Source organism: Buceros rhinoceros, unplaced genomic scaffold, assembly GCF_000710305.1.
Source record: "Buceros rhinoceros silvestris isolate BGI_N320 unplaced genomic scaffold, ASM71030v1 scaffold2080, whole genome shotgun sequence".
In the NCBI taxonomy this organism is placed as follows: Eukaryota; Metazoa; Chordata; class Aves; order Bucerotiformes; family Bucerotidae; genus Buceros; species Buceros rhinoceros.
The window spans coordinates 64,861-85,505 of NW_010391103.1; the positions used below are offsets into that span (position 1 = coordinate 64,861).

General features: G+C 39.6%; 1 protein-coding gene across 1 annotated transcript in view; it reads left to right on the plus strand.

Moving 5' to 3' along the window:
• The window catches only part of PIP4K2A (phosphatidylinositol-5-phosphate 4-kinase, type II, alpha), a 51,378-nt gene that overhangs the window by 2,775 nt on the left and 27,958 nt on the right, over positions 1-20,645 (plus strand). The window contains exon 3 of the mRNA XM_010140074.1: positions 15,894-16,046. Coding sequence (XP_010138376.1) covers positions 15,894-16,046 — 153 coding nt within the window. The remainder of the gene's footprint in view (positions 1-15,893; positions 16,047-20,645) is intronic.

Consider the following 20,645-nt stretch of genomic DNA (forward strand, 5'->3'; position numbering starts at 1 on the left):
AAGACTAAAAAAAGTCCTACCTCATGAAAAGAATTTGGTAGCATACTCCCTAATTACTGGCCTGTACTCATTATAATTATTGGCATTGTGTTGTTCACTTTGTACAGTAATTTTGTGGACTGCTTAACGCATAGGCTTAGTTCACATATGGAACAGTTAATATAGGGATCTTCTCTTACAGATATCTCCTCTTATCCCTGTAGAGAGATTTAAATCTCATAAAATACAGGGGTTTTCCTTCAAGTAGTCTGACATTAGAGTCACAGAAATTCCTTAAACTGTATATGGTTCCTGCCTCACAGGAAGCCTTTTCTATTAATGACAATTATAATTCCTGTAATGGACTCCCTTCCATCACATGATGAAAACCGACTCCTTCTTTTGAAGCATATTTGGTAATCTGTCCTACATCTCTCTGTTGTTCATAGTTGGGCATGTCCAAGAGACATTTTGATTAGTACTGAACTAGGATTAAAGCGTCATGGAGATACATGTGTGGTTGCTAATAGTGAGGGGGTTTTGTGATTGGTCCTTTATTACGGACAGCAATGTGGAAAATATAACATGAAGTCAGTTAAAGCTTGCGTTTTATTCAAAAGTTGCCTGTAGAAACTTAATGGAAAATTAAGGTTTCAAGCTAGGTTAAGAAACTGTTCTTATGTCAAAAAAAAAATTTTTTGTTAGACACTGATCTTCCTTCTTGGTGATCGCATATTACGAAGTTATTTATTGCATCAAATTAAATGATCTGGCTGGTTTTGCCTTAGAAAGGGGAATACAAGTGATGACTAGTTAGTATGAATCAAAATTGCATTTGAATAATAGAAAAACTTTTAAATCATTTTAACCACTTACATAGATTATAAATTATCAAAAGGAGAGATTGTTTGGCTGTGTGCTCTTGGATGTTACCAGTACATACAGATCTCAGATTAAAGTGTCACAGTAGTTTCACAAGTCGGAACGTTAGGTAATGACAGACTTTGCCTTGATAGGGTAAATTATCTTGATCTTGTATTTTTGTTAATGTTTTCTTATTTCGTTGAAAAAGAATCTTTAACTCTTAAGATCCTCTTGGAAAATACTTGAGTGTTAACTGTTCCTACTAGAAAAGAAAAAAATGGATTAGAAAACAGGTGTTGTAAAGTAAATCCCTCACTACAGTCCTAAATTTCATTTTTAATTTCTGTGTTCATTTTTAATTTCTGTGTTTCCTCTCAGCATTAGACATCGGTTTTGCAAAGGTCATTCTACCGAAAGGCCTCTCTTTTCACAGATTATATGGGGTAGCTGTGGTAACTCCAGGAGTTCCTTTTCAACTCAGTTGAACTAATTTCTTACCGTACAAAACCAAGAGTACAATTCTGTCAGAAGAATTATAGGACTAGCTTCTGTAAAATGCAAATTTGAGATATTAACAGGCAAGCAGCTATCTTAACACCCTGCGTGTCGCTTTATAACCTTAACATGTAACACTGCACCTGACTCCCTTAACCAATTAAATGCGGAATTATCATACTGCAGGGAATAGTTATATTGGACCGGAACTCAAAACAAGGAAGTTTCAGCTCAAACCAGGAAGTTTAGCTCAAACCGGGACACACCCCCACAGCAAACTCTAGAAAAAAAAAGGCATCTACTGCTGTTACAAATGCTTCTGCTGCTCTTGCCCTGGAAAGGGAAACTTACTATGCTCCAACACATCTGTTCTTGCTTAAAGTTATTGATGATTCCCACATCTGGATTCTGCTAGGGAAAAGAGGGAGACTGGGTTCTTGCCCAATAAAATACAATTGCTCATACCAGAGGGTGCCAATGTCCCAGTGTACCTAATGAGCCTTCTGCTGGAGATGGGGGAGAGCACAACAGATTTCCCTTGAAGTTTTAGTACTCAGTGTTATAAGAGACATGTTCAGATCTGGCTTTGCCTGTCTGTACAGGACAAAGAATTCATAAAGAACTTTCAGCAGATGGTCTATACGTTCTTTTAATTTAGAGATACTTACTATTTCTCTCTGAATTTTTCCATTTGAAAGATAGAAATCTAAAATGAAAATCAAGAATTCCTGCTTTTAAGCAATTTCCTTAACTGTATGAACTCCTATTTTTCAGTTCTGATATGGGTGTCTCCTTTGGTTTTGATATCTCTCACAGTTTTCTCTGCAGAAAGATTTATAGTCCATACTCTAATATGGCATCAGGAAAGTAATGCAAATTCTAGGTTCATTTTTCAGAAGTCAGCCGTCAATATAGTTTTCTTTTTAAGTATCTAAACTTGAAATCACCAAGATTCTTCTCAACCTATGAATATTTTTGCTCGTTTTCTCTGACTTATCCAATCCTAAGGCACTATAGTAAGAGCTTAGAAACTATTTTACAATCTAAGATGGTACATTTTTTCAGTGAAACTAATAATAATCAGAGCGCTCTGGTGCTTCTGCACTGAAATTCATCCCTCCATTTATTGGCATTTGGTTTGGGAAGGAACAAGCCACTTCTAGCATTAAAGTATAGACAACAAGGTTAGCAATAAACATGTCAGCAACAACTATGTTAGGAGTTGGATCTTCTTCCTAAGAGCGTTATCATTGAATGTTTAATAAAATGCATTTTAAAAGTCCTGGAAGCAAGAACTGTCTTGAAAATTCCTCTGCTGGTGATTTTAGCATGTGAAGTCTGTCAGCGCATGAGAAGTCCTTGAGGTCATCTGTCAGGTGAGGTTCCTGTAGCAGACTATAAAGTTTGTGGATACCAAATGGACTTTCATTTTTTCAGAACTGCTGACATCTCGTTTGACATGGGCATAGACAGTAGTGGTAGGAAGGTGTCTTTCACCACACTACTCACTCCCTGAACACAGTTTGCTTATTAATGTTCATAGGTGTCCATAGTGTGTACATCAACTTCTTAGCCAGATCATAGGAGGGACTCTGTTTCTGACGAGTGTACCACAGGACCAGTGGTGTCCTGTTTTTGTCTTTTGGAGGTCCCATGATATTCACCATTGGTCTTTTGAGAGCCCTGCCTTTGAGCTGGCGAGAAATCATTGTACAGTATTGTCCATACAGCTGCCAAAGGCAAGGGGAGGTCATACCACTGAACGTACTTCAGTGTATGGTACCAGTCAGGTAAGCTTTGCTGCATGCCAGGCTTCTTGAACATGTGTTGGAGACCAGTGTTTCCTCATCATGTTTCCTCATAAGTGTTTCCAGAGACGAACCTGCTCAGTGGCAATGGTAGAATGCATGGTGACAGCATACAAAGTAAACCCAGAAGTCTTACCTGCCCACCTCTGCATGATGAGATCAGACATCTCTGGGTGCTTCTGCTTCTTCTAGCGCTTTGCCTTTCTAGAAATCACTGACAAAAACCACTGTCCTGAACACTGTTGGGCTGCTTGTTTCAAATTATGGCAAAAAAACTTGGAGCATCTATGTCCAATTTTATGACACTCTCTTTCTGATATGCTTCTTAATCAGTAATCCACGTCTAATTCATCCATATCCATGATTCCTGAGGTCTTGTAAAAAGAAAAAAGGTTGGGGGGATTTATTTGGTTTTCAGGGCAAGGTTTTGGTAGTGGGAGGGCTACAGGCATGTTTTCTGTGAGAAACTGCTAGACACTTCCCCCATGTCTGACAGAGTCAATGCCAGCCAGTTCCAAGGCAGACCTACTGCTGGCCCATCAGCAATAGTGGTAGCACCTCTGGGAAGACATATTTCAGAAAAGGGGGGTGGGAAGAACAAAAGTGTGCAATTACAGCCAGAGAGAGGAGTGAAAATATGAGAGCAACAACTCTGCAGACACCAAGGTACGTGAAGGAGGGGGAGGAAGTGTTCCAGGCATAGGAGCCTGGAAACCCTGCAACCCATGGTGAAGACCATGGTGAGGCAGACTGCCCCCCACCTGCAGTCCACGGAGGTTAATAGTGGATCATATATCCATCTGCAGCCAATGGAGGACCCCAGGTTGAAGCATATGGATGCCCAAAGGGGGCTTGTGACCCTGTGGAAAACCTGTGCTGGAGCAGGGTCCTGGCAGGACCAGTAGCCTTGTGCAGGAGAGGAGCCCATGCTGTAGCAGGTTCTCTAGCAGGACTCGTGCTCCATGAGGAACCCACACTGTAACAATCTGTTCCTGAAGGACTGCAGCCTGTGGGAAGGACTCACATTGAAGAAGTTTGTAAAGAACTGTCCCCTGTTGGTGGGGGCCTTATGCTGAAGCAGAGGAACAGACTGCAACCCCCATTCCCTGTCCTTCTCTGCTACTGGGGGAAGGAGGTAGAGAAATCAGGAGTAAAGTTAAGCTCAGGGAGAAGTGGGGGGAAGGTGTTTTAAGATTTAACTTTTATTTCTCATTACCCTATTCTGATTTGATTGATAATAAATTAAGTTAATTTCCCCCAAGTCAAGTCTGTTTTGCCCCTGATGGTAATTGGTGAGTGATCTCTCTGCCCTTATCTCAACCCAGAAGCCTTTTGTTTTATTTTTCTCTCCCTTGTCCAGCTGAGGAGGGGAGTCATAGAGCAGCTTTGGTGGGTACCTGGCATCCAGCCAGGGTCAACCCACCATAGGAGTGCCATAAGCTTGTCTTCATGAAAAGCTGTGCATGGGCCAGGCAGCACCACTGTAACTGCTGTCACAGAACTGCCAGACCATTGGTACGTAATTCTCTAACAGCAGCGAAGCACTGCCAGGCTTTTCCACTGACCTATGATTTCAGTCATCACAGCACATCATCTGTGCACTTGTTTTTGTCTATTTGTTCATGCAAAGCTTGCCCAGAGGCACTCTTAAATAGCCTGGGATGCCATCTGATTTGTCTTTAGGGTATGTTGGACTTCTGAAGCTCATTTTAAGCGTTCCACGACTTTCAGATGAGATCACAGTACCAGAAACCGTTGTTTATCTTTGTCCAGACATCACAAAATGGGAAGGGATTTAAATCAATGAGAAGCCGTTAAGCCAGTCAGTTTAAAAGACTGCTGTTCTTCTAAAGCCCTCCATGCTTTATCACCAGAATTTTCCTGTTGCCCTTTTTCTGTATTTTTTTAGAAAAAGCTCTGACTCAGTGAGGGGTTTTTTTTATTAGGCTCCCTTTTTAGATTAGCTACATGAAGCATTTGTGTTACATCCAACACATAGTTCATGTTCAAAGTTTCGAAAATATAATCTTGTCTGCTAAAATAGCAGTTAGAAAACAATGACATTTACGTTAGACATGTAAGAGATTAGAATGAGCTAATTAAATTGACCTTTAAATCTCTTCGCCCTCTTGGAGGCTGTGGCTAATCCTTGGCCTCCTACTGTGGAGATAAATATCTGTGCTGTGAATGTTTTAAGCAAAGTGGGCAGTGGAGGAAGAGCCTCACCATCAGTTCATCTTTGAAGAAGGCAATACTTGGCCAGTTATACTAACAGCTTGTGGTTTTGGAGGGAGCAAGGGGACAAGCTTTTCCTGTACTTCAGTGGCTCTGCTCCATGTGTTTTCCTCACAAAAAAAGGTTTCAGTTGGAAAAAACGGCTCCAAACAGCTTAACTTGTTGCTCTTAGAAACAACCAAAGTCTTTCTGGAAAAGAGTTTACTTTTTTTTTTATATTGGCTGTTGGTATAACCAGCATTATCAATAATATCATTACTGTTACTTAATTACAGTAACTGCTGTTTTTATTGGCAAATGTGCAAGGTAGAAAATAGACTTCAAAGAGATAAAGCATTAAGGTGATGTTTTAGCTGACTTGTAAGGGCTCTTGAGAACGCCTCTTACAAAATATCAAGCCAACTACTTTGTGACTTTTAAAATTTTGTTGTTTTTAAAATGCCAATTATTGTGGGGCTTTATAATAAATTACGTAAATTGTAGTTTACTAAATGACAACAGTCAAAATTTAGTTGTCAATGAGCAATTGACATTTCATGTAGTGAAAACTTGCAGAAGATGCAAAATCCATCCAAATGGCAAAGTGGGATAAAGACGAGGATTTTGTACAAAATCCACTTTGATCATCTGGCATTCTGAACCTGTCCAAATGAGGTTCCTTTTAATACAGACAGATAAATAGTTATATAGATAAAAAGGAGTGCAGAACTACAGAGGTGAAGGCTGCATTCAGGGAGGTGGTAGCTCTAAGAAGGAACAAGAAGTCAATGAGGACAAGGATTTAGCACTAGCTACTGACTAGGAGTAACTGCACCCTTGGGTGGATAAATTGGGAAGTATAAAATGAGACCAGAAAGAGTTCTAACTTTTTTTAGCATCTGTTTATTTTATATCTGAAGCTAATACTATGTATAGTTTTGGTGCTAGTGATCTTTAAAAAGGATGTTGAAAATTTGGATATAGAAAAAAATACAGAAAAATGCCCTCAAAGGAACTTAAGGACATAATGCCTTGTGGTGGGAGTGACAGAGTTTGACCTGGTGCACTTGCAAAAATTAGAATTGAGACGTTAGTATGTGAGTATCCTTGCGGAAAAACAATACCAGATACTTTAGGAAAGAATAAATTGGGGTGACCGGAAAAGGAAACAATTCAAATTCAAAATTAGCCTCGCCTTTTCAGCAACACGTATTAAATGCTAGAAAAACTACAGTAGCGAATCTTAGTCTTTTGAAGTTGGAAAAATCAAGACTGCCCTTCTGAAAGTTGTTCCTTGACCAAAAGCAGAGATTGGAGTTCAGATTAGGAATGGCTAAGTAAAATGAAATGGCTTCTAATGGGTAGCAGTTTTGTTGGTTTCTAGTTCATGAAATACTGTTGAAGGCTCCAGAAAAGCCCCTGTGAACTTCAAAGAACTGTGTAAGAGCACCTGTGGGAAAAAAACGTATTCCTTACCTAATATATATTTACTGTAGGAAATAAAACTGTGCAGATTGCTGAGAGTTTGGGAAAGAGATGCTGAGGGAAGAGAGTTGATCTGTAGTAAAACTAATTAACCTTTCACTTAATTTGCTGAAGAATATGCTGTTCTTGGGTGAAATGATGACATGTAATTTAGGTGTTTCGGTTAACTTTTTGTATCAATAACTCTTCACGAAATGAAATACTAGTTAGTGGTGCGGCTTTTACCCATTTATATTTAAAGCTGTATCTTTTATCATTTTATCAGAAATTAATTCTGTGGTATGTGACAGATTCTTTGATTTGTAGCCTCTCAGCTCTGAAGACCAGATGAGTATATCTGGTTGCCTGCTACTGAGTGCAATGCATGTGATATTTTTTATGTTGATTTATGTAAGGGCAGTGAGACTTCCAGCTGCTGATTTCTGAGGGAAACTATTGTGAGAGAGGGGGAGGTATGTGAAAGAGAAATTTATCTAGTAGAGGTATCTTTGACACATTAAATGTGTCTTCAGTTGTATAAGTAATTACACAAGTAATTTAAATGACCTCATAACAGTATTCACACCTTAATAGTATAAAACCTTTTCTTTCTCCTGAGACAAAAAGAAAAAACCAGCAGGCACAAGATTAAAACTTCACAAGTGAGAAGTGGATGGGGAATTGACAGAACACACACACTCAGAGCAGGAGACTTGCAGTGAGTTGCTAAGTGAAGCTGTTCCGTGGAACAGGACATGAGTGGTTGACAGATGTTTTAATTGTGCCAGAGGACCAAGGCACACCATGGCAGAGCTGGAGAAGGCTGGGAAAAACTGAGGGGACAGGGCAGTGAGACCCTCTCTACTTTTTGTGCTCACTGATGCTATAGCATTAGCAGGTGACTTTTATTAATTTTTTGACTAATGCACCAAGGTGGTGCAGCTAGCTGTGCATTCTCTGGGTTCCCGACATAATATGGAAGTGCTATGTAGTAGCAGTAAGTGATGGTAAAAGGGTTGTTAGATCATCAAACCGATATCTTTTGGAGGGTGAGAGTCAGGCATTTGGATTTTGCTTTTATATATATGTATCTGAGGGATATCTTCCCTGTTCTGGCTTTGTGGCTCATAGATCTGTGCTAAGTGAGGAGCAGCTCGTTTCCATCTGTTTGTATTCCACTTAGTTTTCCCCTAATTAAGAAGCAGAGCCAGAGCGAATTCAATCTGGTATTTGTGATGATCTGTCTCTCCCTTCCACCTCCCTCAACCCTGCTTATATTTTTGTTTTGAAAAAGGGAGGTGCTTGAGTGTAATTCTTTATTTTCTTCCCAGTCCACTGTAGATACCTCACCGAATAAGGAGATACTGTTGCTGGGAATGGTGATGGCTCTCCCATAGCTGAGTGTAGTGCTGAACAAGGAAGCAGAGGAAAAGCCCTACACTGTCCCTTAGGCAGGTTACATCAGGCTTTCTTTCAAGACATCTTACTCTTTTACAAATCATCACTGAAATTTAGCCATGTGTTCTGGCAAAAGTAATCCGAATCATAGGAGTGTTTTCCATGTACAGTCTCACAAAACTGCTTTTGATAGTAAGACAAGTCTATGCAGTGCATCTGATAGCAGTCTGAACTACAGAGCAGGACAATTCAAGTAAACACATCTTTTCAGCCTGTCTGCATTGAGATGAAGAAAATTAACTTAAAAATTTGGATCAGGTAACTCCAGAATAAGTTAAACTTTTTTAGTTATCCAGATACATCTAAAGTCTAATTTTAAGAGAACCCCACAAATGTTCCACAGTCTCTGTGGTGTGAAGATACTGGACTTCACGTGTGGTGTTACTGATATTTTTATCTGAGATGTCTTATCAGTTACAGGTTTGCTAGTGGTAGTGCTTCAAACTGACTTAAGTGTAGGACCTTCTTGGCCATTTTGTGTCTTAAACTTGACTTAAAAGAGAAACTTAACTCAAAAGAGAAATGTTTTCCAAAAAAGAATCTCTTCACTTCTGATATATGTATTTGTTAGTATTTAGCATGGTTGAATAGGGCACAAAATAGCTTTGATTTCCTCTTGAGAGTCTGGGTAAAACAGGTAAGTTAGCTTCACCTACATCAAAAGGGAAGGCTGTTAGTGGTTTTAAATAGCCATATTGTTTCCTCTTTGAAGACCCTAAATTACTCTTAGTTTGACCCTTTTAGTGAAGCTGTTCCTTAATCTTACTTGCTAATGATGACTTACCAATGCAGGCCAATTCTTGTCATCTCTTTACTTAAAGATTCATTGTTGTCATGATCAGGCAACAGTATATGTATTTTGTTGAAGACTGATTCTAACCATAAACAAATAGAACTAGTACAGGTGAGAGGTAAGGTATTTTGCATGGTACCCAGAAGCTTTACTTTAGAAGGAGTTTGAACTTTTCTCTGCTCACAGAAGTGAGTTAACCATTACAAATAAAACTGCCCACAGACAGAAGTCAGCCGTGCATTTATCAGCACCAGAAAGTGGTAATGCAATTACTAGTAATCAGCACAATAACATGTAGTTGGTTTTGGTTTTTTCAGCTTTTTAAACCATACTTATTTAATAAACTTATGCAAATATCGAAGGAAAGCACATTAAGTAGTAATATTAGCGATGTCCTGCATATTCTGCCTTCTTTAAAAGTTCAAAGGAACTACGTTCTGTGTCTGAAAAGACCATTATATTAACAGACTTACCACAAGAGTGGAGAATTAGTGAAAAATACAGTGTCAAAGAGGTTGTTTAATTAGAGGTTGTTTTTGTCTTAAACATGTTTAAACCTCTGATCTTAAACTCTTAATTTATTACTGGAGAGAGTATTGTAGAGAGGGCATTTGGGTTACCTGTGCGTGTATGGAGAGGTGCTGCTTACCATAAAGTTGGTTGGTTTATTCTAACAAATTAATATGCACATGGTAAAATGATGGCTGTATGCATTCTTAATGAAGCTTGATGTAGATAACTAATAATGAAATAACCATTACTAAAAAATAAATGCACCACCATTTCTAACCCATTAAAGCATTAAGGAACAGCAAAGTGTGTGCTAAATAATTATCTACAGATGTATTATAGCCTCTTGTTAACAACGCTTTCAGTATGGTAGTTGCATTTGCAAATTAACTTGACATTATAGTTAGCAATCAGGCAGAATTCATTTCCACTAGGAAAAAAGCTATTGCTGGAAAAACCGTGAATCAGTAAAAAGTCAGTGATATTACAAGGTTTCCTCCAGTTGATGTAAAATATTACTAAATTTATTAATTTCTATTTGAGTCTGTCTCGTTTCTATTTTTCTCTCTAGTCTGAATCATGATGAAAGAAGCATGATAAAAGGAGTAATATTTAATTCTTTCTTTTTAGTAACAACTGTTGTTCAATTCCTCTCATCTTATCACTTGTTACTTGGAACAGATTGATCCCAACCTCACTACAGCCTCCTTTCGGGTAGTTGTAGAGAGTGATAAGGTCTCCCCTCAGCCTCTTTTTCTCCAGACTAAACACCACCAGTTCCCTCAGCTGTGCCTCGTAAGACTTGTGCTCTAGAACCTTCACCGGCTTCGTTGCTCTTCTCTGGATATGCTCCATCACCTCAATGTCCTTCTTGCAGGGAGGGGCCTGAAACTGGACACGGTACTCAACGTGTGGCCTAATCAGTGGGACAAGTACAAGGGGGAAAATCACTTCCCTCCTCCTGCTGGCCATGCTGTTTCTGGTACAAGCCAGGATGCCACTGGACACACTGCTGGCTCCTGTTCAGGTGGCTGTTGACCCGCCACCCCAGGAACCTTTGTGCCCCTCGTACCACTACCCTTGGTCCATTGATCCAGCCTGTCCAGATCTCTCTCTGGAGCCTCCCAACCTTCAAGCAGAGCAACACATCCACCTACCTTGGTGTCATCTGAAAACTGACTGAGGGTGCATTTGATCCCCTCATCCACATCATTGATAAAGACATTGATCAGCAGTGGCCCTAATAATGAGCCCTGGGCAATACGGCTTGTGTCCTGCTGCAACCTGGATTTAACTCTATCCTCCATCCCTGTTTTGGGCCTGGCTGTCCAGCCAGTTTTTTTATCCAGTGAAGAGTACACCCGTCCAAGCCATGAGCAGGCAGTTTTTCCAGGAGAATGCTGTGGGGAAAAGGTGTCAAAGGCTTTTCTAAAGTCTAGGTAGACAATGTCCATAGCCTTTCCCTAGTCCACTAAGCTGGTCACCTTGTCACAGAAGGAGATCAGGTTAGTCAAGAAGGACCTGCCTTTCATAAACCCATTGTGTCCAGCTGCAAACTGGATTTAACTCCATCCTCCATCACTGTTTTGGGCCTGGCTGTCCAGCCAGTTTTTTTATCCAGTGAAGAGTACACCCGTCCAAGCCATGAGCAGGCAGTTTTTCCAGGAGAATGCTGTGGGGAAAAGGTGTCAAAGGCTTTTCTAAAGTCTAGGTAGACAATGTCCATAGCCTTTCCCTAGTCCACTAAGCTGGTCACCTTGTCACAGAAGGAGATCAGGTTAGTCAAGAAGGACCTGCCTTTCATAAACCCATGCTGACTGGGCCTGATTGTCTGATTGTCCGGTACCTGCTGTGTGATGACCTGCTCCATAACTTTCCCCGGCACTAAGGTCAGACTGACAGGCTTATAGTTCCCTGGATCTCCCTTCTGGTCCATCTTGTAAGTTGGTGTTGTATTTGCTAAACTCCGGTCAACTGGGACCTCCTCAGGTAGCCTGGAATGCTGATGTATGGTGGGAAGTGGCTTGGTGAGCACTTTACCGGCTCCCTCAGTACATTTGAGTGGGTTCCATCTGGCCTCATAGACTTGAGTGTTTAAATGATGTCACAAGTTGCTGACCATTTCCCCTTGGATTATGAGGGCTTCATTCTGCTCCCCATCCTTGTCTTCCAGTCCATGGGTCTAGGTACCCACAGAACAATTGATCTTACTATTTAAGACTGAGGCAAAGGCAGCTCTAAATACCTTGAGCTTTTCTTCCTCCTTTGTCGCTATGTTTCCCCCTACATCTTATTCCATCATGGGGAATAAATTTGTTTGCTTTGATGGGTTACTTCATAAGTATACCTGTACGTTACATATTCTTGGTTCACAATGGGATGACAGGAGGTTACTGGAAAGCAGGAAGAGCTTTATTTTAAGGCCTAACACTTAGAAGAGCTCTCCTGTACAAATAGTGCTTGCAAAGGCTAAAGGAGACAGTTGTAATTTAAAAGAGCACATAGTTATAGGAATAGCGTTTGGCAGGTTTTAAGTCAGAATTGGGTATTTTTGTCCCTTTCTGGCCATGGAATTCGTAACTGAGCTTCAGCAACTGAAAAGTACAGAGATGAAGCATCTCCCACATGTTATATCTCAGTTAAGGCATTGCTAGAAAGATTCTGCATTCTTACTGAATACTACCAGGTCTGAACTTCACTCAAATCTGTCAAGTCTTTTGGTGAAGAGTGTTAAAATATACCTTAAGAGTATTTAAAATTTTGTAGGATAATGGTAGTTCAATTCTTCCTTCCTACCTTCCCTCTTTCCTTCCTTCAGAGGTTCAGTGACAGACTAGCAAGTACACTTTTTTGCAGTTTATCATGGTTTAAAACCAGCTGGCAACCAAGCATCACAGAGCTGCGCTCTCTCTCCAAGAAGGAAAAAATACAACAAAAGGCTTAAAGGACAAGACAAAGGACAGGGAGGGCTCACTCACCAGTTACAGTCACAGGCAAAAGACAGACTTGACTTGGGGAAACAAAATCAATTTAATTTAAACAATAAAATCACTACCAAATTACCAATGGAATCAGAATAGGACATTGGGGGGAAAATCCCAACAGGACCTTAAATACATCTTCCCCTTGGCCCTCCCTTCTTTCCTGGGACCAATTTTGCTACCTCCTTCCCACCATGCAGCATGGGGGGAGCTGAGGATGAGGGTTGCGGTCAGTCCCAGTCCACTCCACTCCATGTTCCTTCTGTCACTCCTTCCTCAAAGAAAACGCTTCTCACAGTCCTTCCCTGTGGCAATGTGGTGTCCCTCCCACAGGAGACAGCCCTCCGTGAACTCCTCCAGCTAGTACAGGGGTCTCCCAAGGGCAGTGGTTCTCCCAGTGGCAAACCATCCCTGTGTGGGTCTCCCTCAGGGTCACGGCCTTTTTCGAGATTAATTCCCTGCTCCAGCATGGGCTCCTCCACGGGCTGCAAATGGAACTTTTCTCCACTGCTGATCTCTGAGGACTGCAGGGACTCAGCCTGCCATCTCGTCACAGGCCAAAGGGAAATGGATGCTCCAGGGTGTCTCCCCAAACCCTTCCTCACTAACCTGGCTGTCTGCATGGGTTGTCTCTCCCTCTGTCCTACTCCCCTGCAAAACAAGAGAGCTCCCAAAGCAAAAGGCCCTTGCTCAACAGGTTTCCCCTCTAAAATACCTTTATCTCAGAGGCACCAATTGGCTCAACCTTGGCCAGAGGCAGGGCCAACGTGGAGCAGGGGTGGAGTGAGGAGCTTTCTCAAAGCTGCTTACAGGGGCCATGCTGGCAGCCCCCTCCTCTGCTACCAAATCCCTGCCAGACACCCAACACACAAAACAACTCAAGTCTCCTCCCAGGTTAATTGCTTTCACAGTTATATACACCCCATGGTTGTATACACCCCATGGTTTACAGTTTGAAGACTACGATTCCCTGGGAAAAAAACATTCAGAAAGCTGTGGTTACTGCTTTATTGGAGAAGTTAACCTCAGAATAATGAATCTTCTTCTGCTGGGAAAAATAACAAATAATTACCTAGTAGCCTTTATTATTGCGCGTTGAATTACAGCCTAATAATTTAGCAATAGCTTAATCGACCACATACACTAACAATTACCTATGCTTTAGCTTTTTTCAAAATTAAAAGTATGTTACTTTATATTTTCTAGTCTGTGATGAAGGTAACTGAATTTGCACTATTTTTTTTAAATTTCTATTATCAGTTCTTCATCTTAAACTGTTAAATATATGCCCTGGAAACAAAGTCAAGCCCTGACCTGAGAACAGAGAGAGTTTCTACAGAGGGTGGTTGCTACGACTAAATCTATTTACAATTCAATTTGAAAATTAAGAAAGTTTGATCCATTTGTGATACTGGTTCTCTTTTATCAGTACACAGAAGCATTTCAGTGGTGGAATGGTGGGAAATTAATTTTTCTTTCCTTGAAAACAGGGAAAGAAAACTGCAGCAATACTTAAATTCTCTTCTCTGGTATCTTCCATATCATGTGAAGTACCGATGTATCGGTACTCGCATCTATTAAAATTGACTGTCCAAAAGCCAACGCAGAGAAGGAACTGAGGCTGCAGTGTTTGTCCCTAAAACTCTTGTTCTGATCAGTCTGGGAGAATTGTGTATTTATAAATATTAGGGAAGCATCCACGCCCTTCCTTTCTGTCATAAGTAGAGAGGATAATGGAGAAAGACATGGCTTTATCGTAGGCGCTAGTAAAGATTCTAGTTCATTGCACAAGCCTAGAAACATACCAGAAGAAGCGTGCACAGAGTTATTTTTCTTAAGTGTCGTAACTAAGGTTTTCATTCTAATAAGACCTTGTAGAGCTGTTTGATTTTTAGGTTGTTTACTGTTATCCCTACTGTTCCTGAGTATTTCAGGTGACAAAGTAACCTTGTGGGAAAATATTTTTATTTCATATTAAGCTGATTTCACATTTAGGGTAAGATTTAACTATGCTGAGGGCTTGTTATACATGTTCAAGTGCTTTCTTAAACTGGGGCCATAGCTGTCCTCACCTCTTGGTTGAGGGTATTGTTTTATAAAAATTACTGAGCTTGTGTCACTGGAATCTGCGTATCCTGTGAAAATATCTTTTTTCTGAGCAGGGCAAATGTTACACCATGTAATTGTGGAAGGGGGAAAGTGTATTTCAATTTAGCAACAGCTGTTTGTGCACTACGGTCCAGTGAGGAATGATAGCAGGAGCTGGGGTTTGCTACTGCCATAGATACACTGAATAGGTATGGCAGGTGTATTTATAAACATAGAGGTGTTCCAACAGCTTGTATTTAACTTGTTTAACCTTTTCAGAACGTGGGCCCACTTTTATGGATGTACCCATGAGGTTTAAGAACATTGTTGTGTTTTCTCATGGCTATTCTGCTGCTGTTACTACTTATTTTAAAAAATAATAATGGTGTAATTCAAGTATGTAACAATTGCCATAAACTCTTATTGGTAAAGAAAGATAATTTCGGCCAAAAGCAAGTCGTTACACTTAATCTAATTTATTTTTACTGTTTGTAAATATAAAGAAATCTAATGTGAACGCTACTTACGTTCTGGAAAAAGCAGGCCGCTTCTTTTGCGCAAGTAGTCTCAAGCTTCAGTCTAAAAATGGTCACTAATCTACAGCAGTTTTTCTTCTACCTACTATACAGTCATTAACTAATCTTCTTGAGTCTGTAAGGAAGGAGGGTGTATTTTACCAAAGCAGGTACAGTACGATAATATTACTTGCTTAGCACTAGATATGAAATCATTGGAATAGCTCTGGTACTAGAACTCAGGAATCTAGCTGTGATTTTTTTTTTTTTTTTTTTTTAAGTATTGGGTCACACTGGCTCGAGCAAATCCTGCTCAGTTTTAAAGTGATATTGTTACTACAGATGAATTCTCTGTTCATAGTTATTGTGGTGTGATACAGTGTTCCTTTTGTATTTTAAATATTGTATGTTTTCTTCCTGAAAGCTTAAAATGTATACATAACGAAGTGCATTGAATTCTCATTCAGCATTGAGAATGACTTTTGAACTGATGGGCAATACCTTCCCTCAAACATTCTTTTGTTCTCAGAATATTTAAGTGATTTGTCAAGATAATGCAGTCTGTGATTACATACTTTTCAGTATTCAGCTTGGTGCAGATGTATTGAAAAAAATTTGAAAGTAAATTGAAATGTAAATTGAAATGGTTTATATTTGTTCTAATTAGAAGTTGCATTTATATGTTGTTTGACTTTATGCTTTTTTGTCTTAAAACAATTGACAGAATTCATTGACAAGAAGTGCACCCCTTGCCAATGATTCCCAAGCACGCAGTGGTGCCCGCTTTCATACATCTTACGACAAAAGATATATCATCAAAACTATAACAAGTGAAGATGTAGCAGAAATGCACAACATACTGAAGAAATACCATCAGGTAATATACTAATTATTATCAGGGTGGAGGATCTCTTATCAATATTTTAATGCCAATCAGTTTTTAGGGTTAAAAGTTTAACTGAATAATTATGGGAAAATAGTCACTACAGATTTTTTTTTTTCCCTTTAGCATGAGCAAGTTGTTGTATGTCTCTAATTGAAAAGGCTGCACTTTTCTAAATCTAAGCTAGCTCTAAGTAAAATTCTATGTCTGTGTGATAGAGAGATACTAACTTGGAAGCTATAAGCTCCTTCACCTTGCTAGGAAGATGCTCTTCCTTGCAGCTAGTGGACTCCCACACTGGAAGCTACTTTATTGTGGTCTAGCTTGGAGATTTCCACGTACGTGAATGGTGCAGGAGACCTCTTTCTTCCTGGTCTGATCTCTAAATGTTCTGTGTTTTACTAACAACAGATTTCAAACAATTGAAGTTGTATTGTATGATACATTTAAAGTTGCATATGATAAACGTAAAATTCCTGCTAATAAAACCCAGGTTCTGCTAATGTGAATTTCCGTAAACAACAGTGAAGTCAAAAGCGAACAGTGGAAATCCCCAAATGAGCCTTGGTAACTATCATACTGTACCAGTGTAAAATTTGTGGATGGCATGGGGGGGAGCAGAACTTGGGAAGTATGATAAGCCTTAATAAAATCAGTGGTGATTTTCTTAGCCCCACATCTGTTTGACTAGCTCTAAAGCTGCAGAAATCAGAAGAATGTCTAAAAATCATCTAAAATATGATACCAGTTGGGGTGTGGGAGAGTTTATCTTTCTTTCTATCTTCCTGCTCACTTCCATAGGTTGGGATCTTAGCACAATGTGGGGTTGGGGCTTTTGTTGTTGTTTTAGGTTGCTTATTTTTTGTCTTGCAATCTTTTTGTTTGTGGTTTTGTTGTTTTTTTTTTAAATACTGTTACTTCTGTGAAACCAGTTCTAAAGCCATTTTTTGTGGTGGGAGGCAAAAGCATGCTTTTGGGGTGCTTCGGATTGAAGGTATCGCCAGCCATCTTTGTGGTGCTGCTTGGCTGTCTCCCTCTCTGCTCTTCCTGTGCTGAAGAGAGATCTCTGATTGTCCTCTAAGTCCAGAGTAGCTTGGGAAGCTTTCAGTGACTTAAATATGAACTCTTCTCTCTCCACATGTTGTTCTTTTGTTTAAATAACATGTAGGACATGATGTGTTTGTTTTAATGTAGATAAATATCGTCACTATCAGAGAAGTTCGTAAGACCATCTTTTAATTATACTTTTGCTAAAAAGAAATTTTAAACTATTAACTAGTTGTAATTTGGGGGTTATTTTTTATTAGTTTTCAAACTTAGGATTTTAGCTTTGATCTGAAAGGGTTTTATCTGTGAAGCAGTGCAGCAGAATTCTCCACTTTTAGTAGAGAAAAAAAAGTCCCTGAATTATGTATCATGCCCTGTGCCAGACTGCTCTTAGAGCAGAGCCGTATGTGAAAGGTTCAGCCTTCCAAGGAAGGATCATGCAGACGTGATCAGACCCAGTTACGTAGTGCAGTGTTCATCCTGGGAGGAGTAACATTCCTGAGGTGTATTAAGACTAGGGAGGCAATACATCTGATTTTTGGAAAACTGTTTCTCTCTTATTAGAGCTCAAGTTATCTCCAAAGGATCTGAATTTAGATCGTCTATCTATTATGAAAATGAACTTGTAAACCCTCGGTGTCTTGTCACCCTCTTTTACCTGCCCAGGAAGGCAGGTACTTTTGTGTACTTGTGAGATGATTATGAGTTATATTCATGCCATTTATAACAGATTATCTTTCCTCTATTTCTCAGGCTTTTTTTTCCCCCCCGCCCCTACAAATTCATTCCAGGTTTCTTCCCCAGGTTGCAACTTGTGAGTTTCATTTAAACCACAGTATTTTCTCACCTGTTTCCTTGTTAAGGCTAACAGCTCCAAGCTGATAGACTTATTCTAGACCTTGAAAGTACCTCTGTCCCTGCTCATGGACCAAACAAGCCTTATCAGACTTCCAAAACTGCTTGAACTGCTTAACTATAAATACAAGAGGACAACCATCTTTAAACAAAGAATACTAGGAAGGGGACCTAGTATGAAGTATGAGAGACTGGATATGTTGTTCATTCTCCAAAATAGTTTTACCCCTGGCACTTGCAAAATAGCTGTCATTCTCCTTGCATCTTTTTGAACTATAAAACTACCAGTGAGGCACCATGATCAGCAGAGAAGCGTAGCAGGGCAGTTTTCCCAATAACACCTTCAAAATCTAACTCCAAGTACTGACAGTTATTTGTGAAGTCACCAAAAGGTTAGAGATATGTAGACTGCCATTAAAAGTAGAAATAAAGCGTGTTTTATAAGTAACTGGAGATCATTCAGTCCACAAACCCATCCAGTGCTTTTCATCCTTCCTCTCTCCATCTGTTCCTTGGAGCTGTGGGGAGCTGAGGTTACACTTACGCAGGCTGTATACTTAGGTATTAACAAAAGGAGCACGAATTGTCCATTGCCTGTAAACACTTGTAATTCTAAAAATATCAAGTCTAGGTTGCCTGGGGTTTGGTTTTCCAAAGTTATAATGGTTATAACTGCACACCTTAGAGAAAGCAGGTTACCTGCAGGAAACTGAATGGCTAGTAACTTGTTCAGAGTGAAAATAAAACAAGTTTGTTTGGCTGAGTTATTACCTTTCTCCTTTCTGAGTGGAGGTCTGTTGCAATATCACGTGACTTTTTGCAAAAGCAACCAAGTTAGGTGCATCACAATTTACAGTATTACTGCCACTATTTAAAATGTAAAAAAAAAAATCAAATTCCAAGCCTAAGGCTACGTACTAGAAATGTGTCAATAACTGAAAGTGAACCCGGCTTGAAGGAGTGTCAGGAGAAGTTACTATAGAAACAGCATGTAAGTATATATAGCAACTCCAAATTAAAACTGTTGCGTTGTAAACAATAGTCCTGACAACTGTAATTTATAGTTGCTATCCCGAATTCTGAGTTGCATTCATTCGCTTACTGTCTCATGTGGTGTCTTTTTTTTTTTTCAGTGGCAGTCAGGCTCACAACCTCAGACAGATGGTGAACACTTCAGTCTAAACACTTGACGCTTTCTGTCAACTCTTCAGATGAGTCTGACACTTCTAGTACTGTGTAGGAACACTAGAGATAATTATTTTCTCTTGCAAAGTTGGAAAAAAAAAAAACCCCAACAAAACACTAAGCCCACCACTTCTAAGCACGCAAGAGGAATAATGTCATTCTCCATGCTTAAAGTTGCAAAGCATCTTGCTATATATGTCTAGACTATAAAGTCTATCATGCATGGACCAGCCTTCTGTCTACATTTAAAGACAAAATGGCCTAGAGCATGAACCAGCTAGGTTTCTATGTCTTACAGTAAATACAGGTATATATATATGCCATGTTAGGTTCTTATGCTGTGAATTTCCATACTAGCCAGTTTCTAACTACTGTAATATTTTATGATACATAGTGTGAAATACTGCTTTTAGTCACATTTTGATGGTAAATTGCAATTGGTTTGGGTTGCTTATGTTACCGATATGTTATCAGTTATTAGCAGAACTCCTCTCACTAATCTTCAGGTGTTACTTCAGCTAACATCATTTACATATCGAGTGCACTAGTACCACTGTTATACTTAAATGGGTCAAACTTTCAAATATTAGAAAAGCTGTTGCTGTATGGGCTCACAGATGTAGTTTGACCATTTAAAATTGTGTAAATAAAGCATGTTCATGTTAAATACTTAAACAGTACTCGAGAGCAAAATCAAACATTTGAAACAGCTCCAAATCTAGTGCAGTTTTGGTTTAAAGCTATGCTCCTGACCCCAGAAGCACGAACCAGAAGAATGGAGTTAAGCTACTGCTGCCTTTGGCGTTTGAAAGGAGGGCTGAGCAAAGTCATCGTGATAAGTGCATTGCCAGGATTTCACCCTCTGTTTAAGGAACAGGCCATACTCTGCATTGTCCTAAAGGAAAACTTACCATTTCAGCATACATTCAAGCTATATTTATATGTTGCCCTTGGGTGTATTGTCCTGTGCGAAGAGTATGCTATTGTAGACAGTACTATATAAGTAGGTATTTTCTAAACTACAAGTATGATTTTCAAGGGCAGAAATCGATGACAGTTGCATAAGATTATGTAGGCAGATGTTCTAGTCTCTGAAATGTCAGAACAAAGATACCCTGCCCTTCCAAGTGAGATAAACTTACTTTAAATCTTAAATTGGTATAAATTGCTGTAAAAGTGGAGTCCTGTGCTCTTTGAGAATAGATGACAGGCGGGATAGAAAGTTTTAAAAATAAATGAAAGCAACTTGAGTGTCTCAGAAAAACACCACCTTTTGAACACCTTTTTTTTTTCTTTTTCATTAAAATGGACTTCAAAACGCATTTATTATTCCTCAGTGTTGACACCCAGGTGACTTCAGTAAAGAAAATAATTTGAGAAGCCATCTCAAAGCAGGTGAACAAGAGGGAACTGTTAGCGTACAAGCTTTCCAGTATAGAACTATTCATGGGTGCAGGTACCCTTTACATTTTGTATAGGTGGCTGTCCCTGTTGACTGCATGTTCT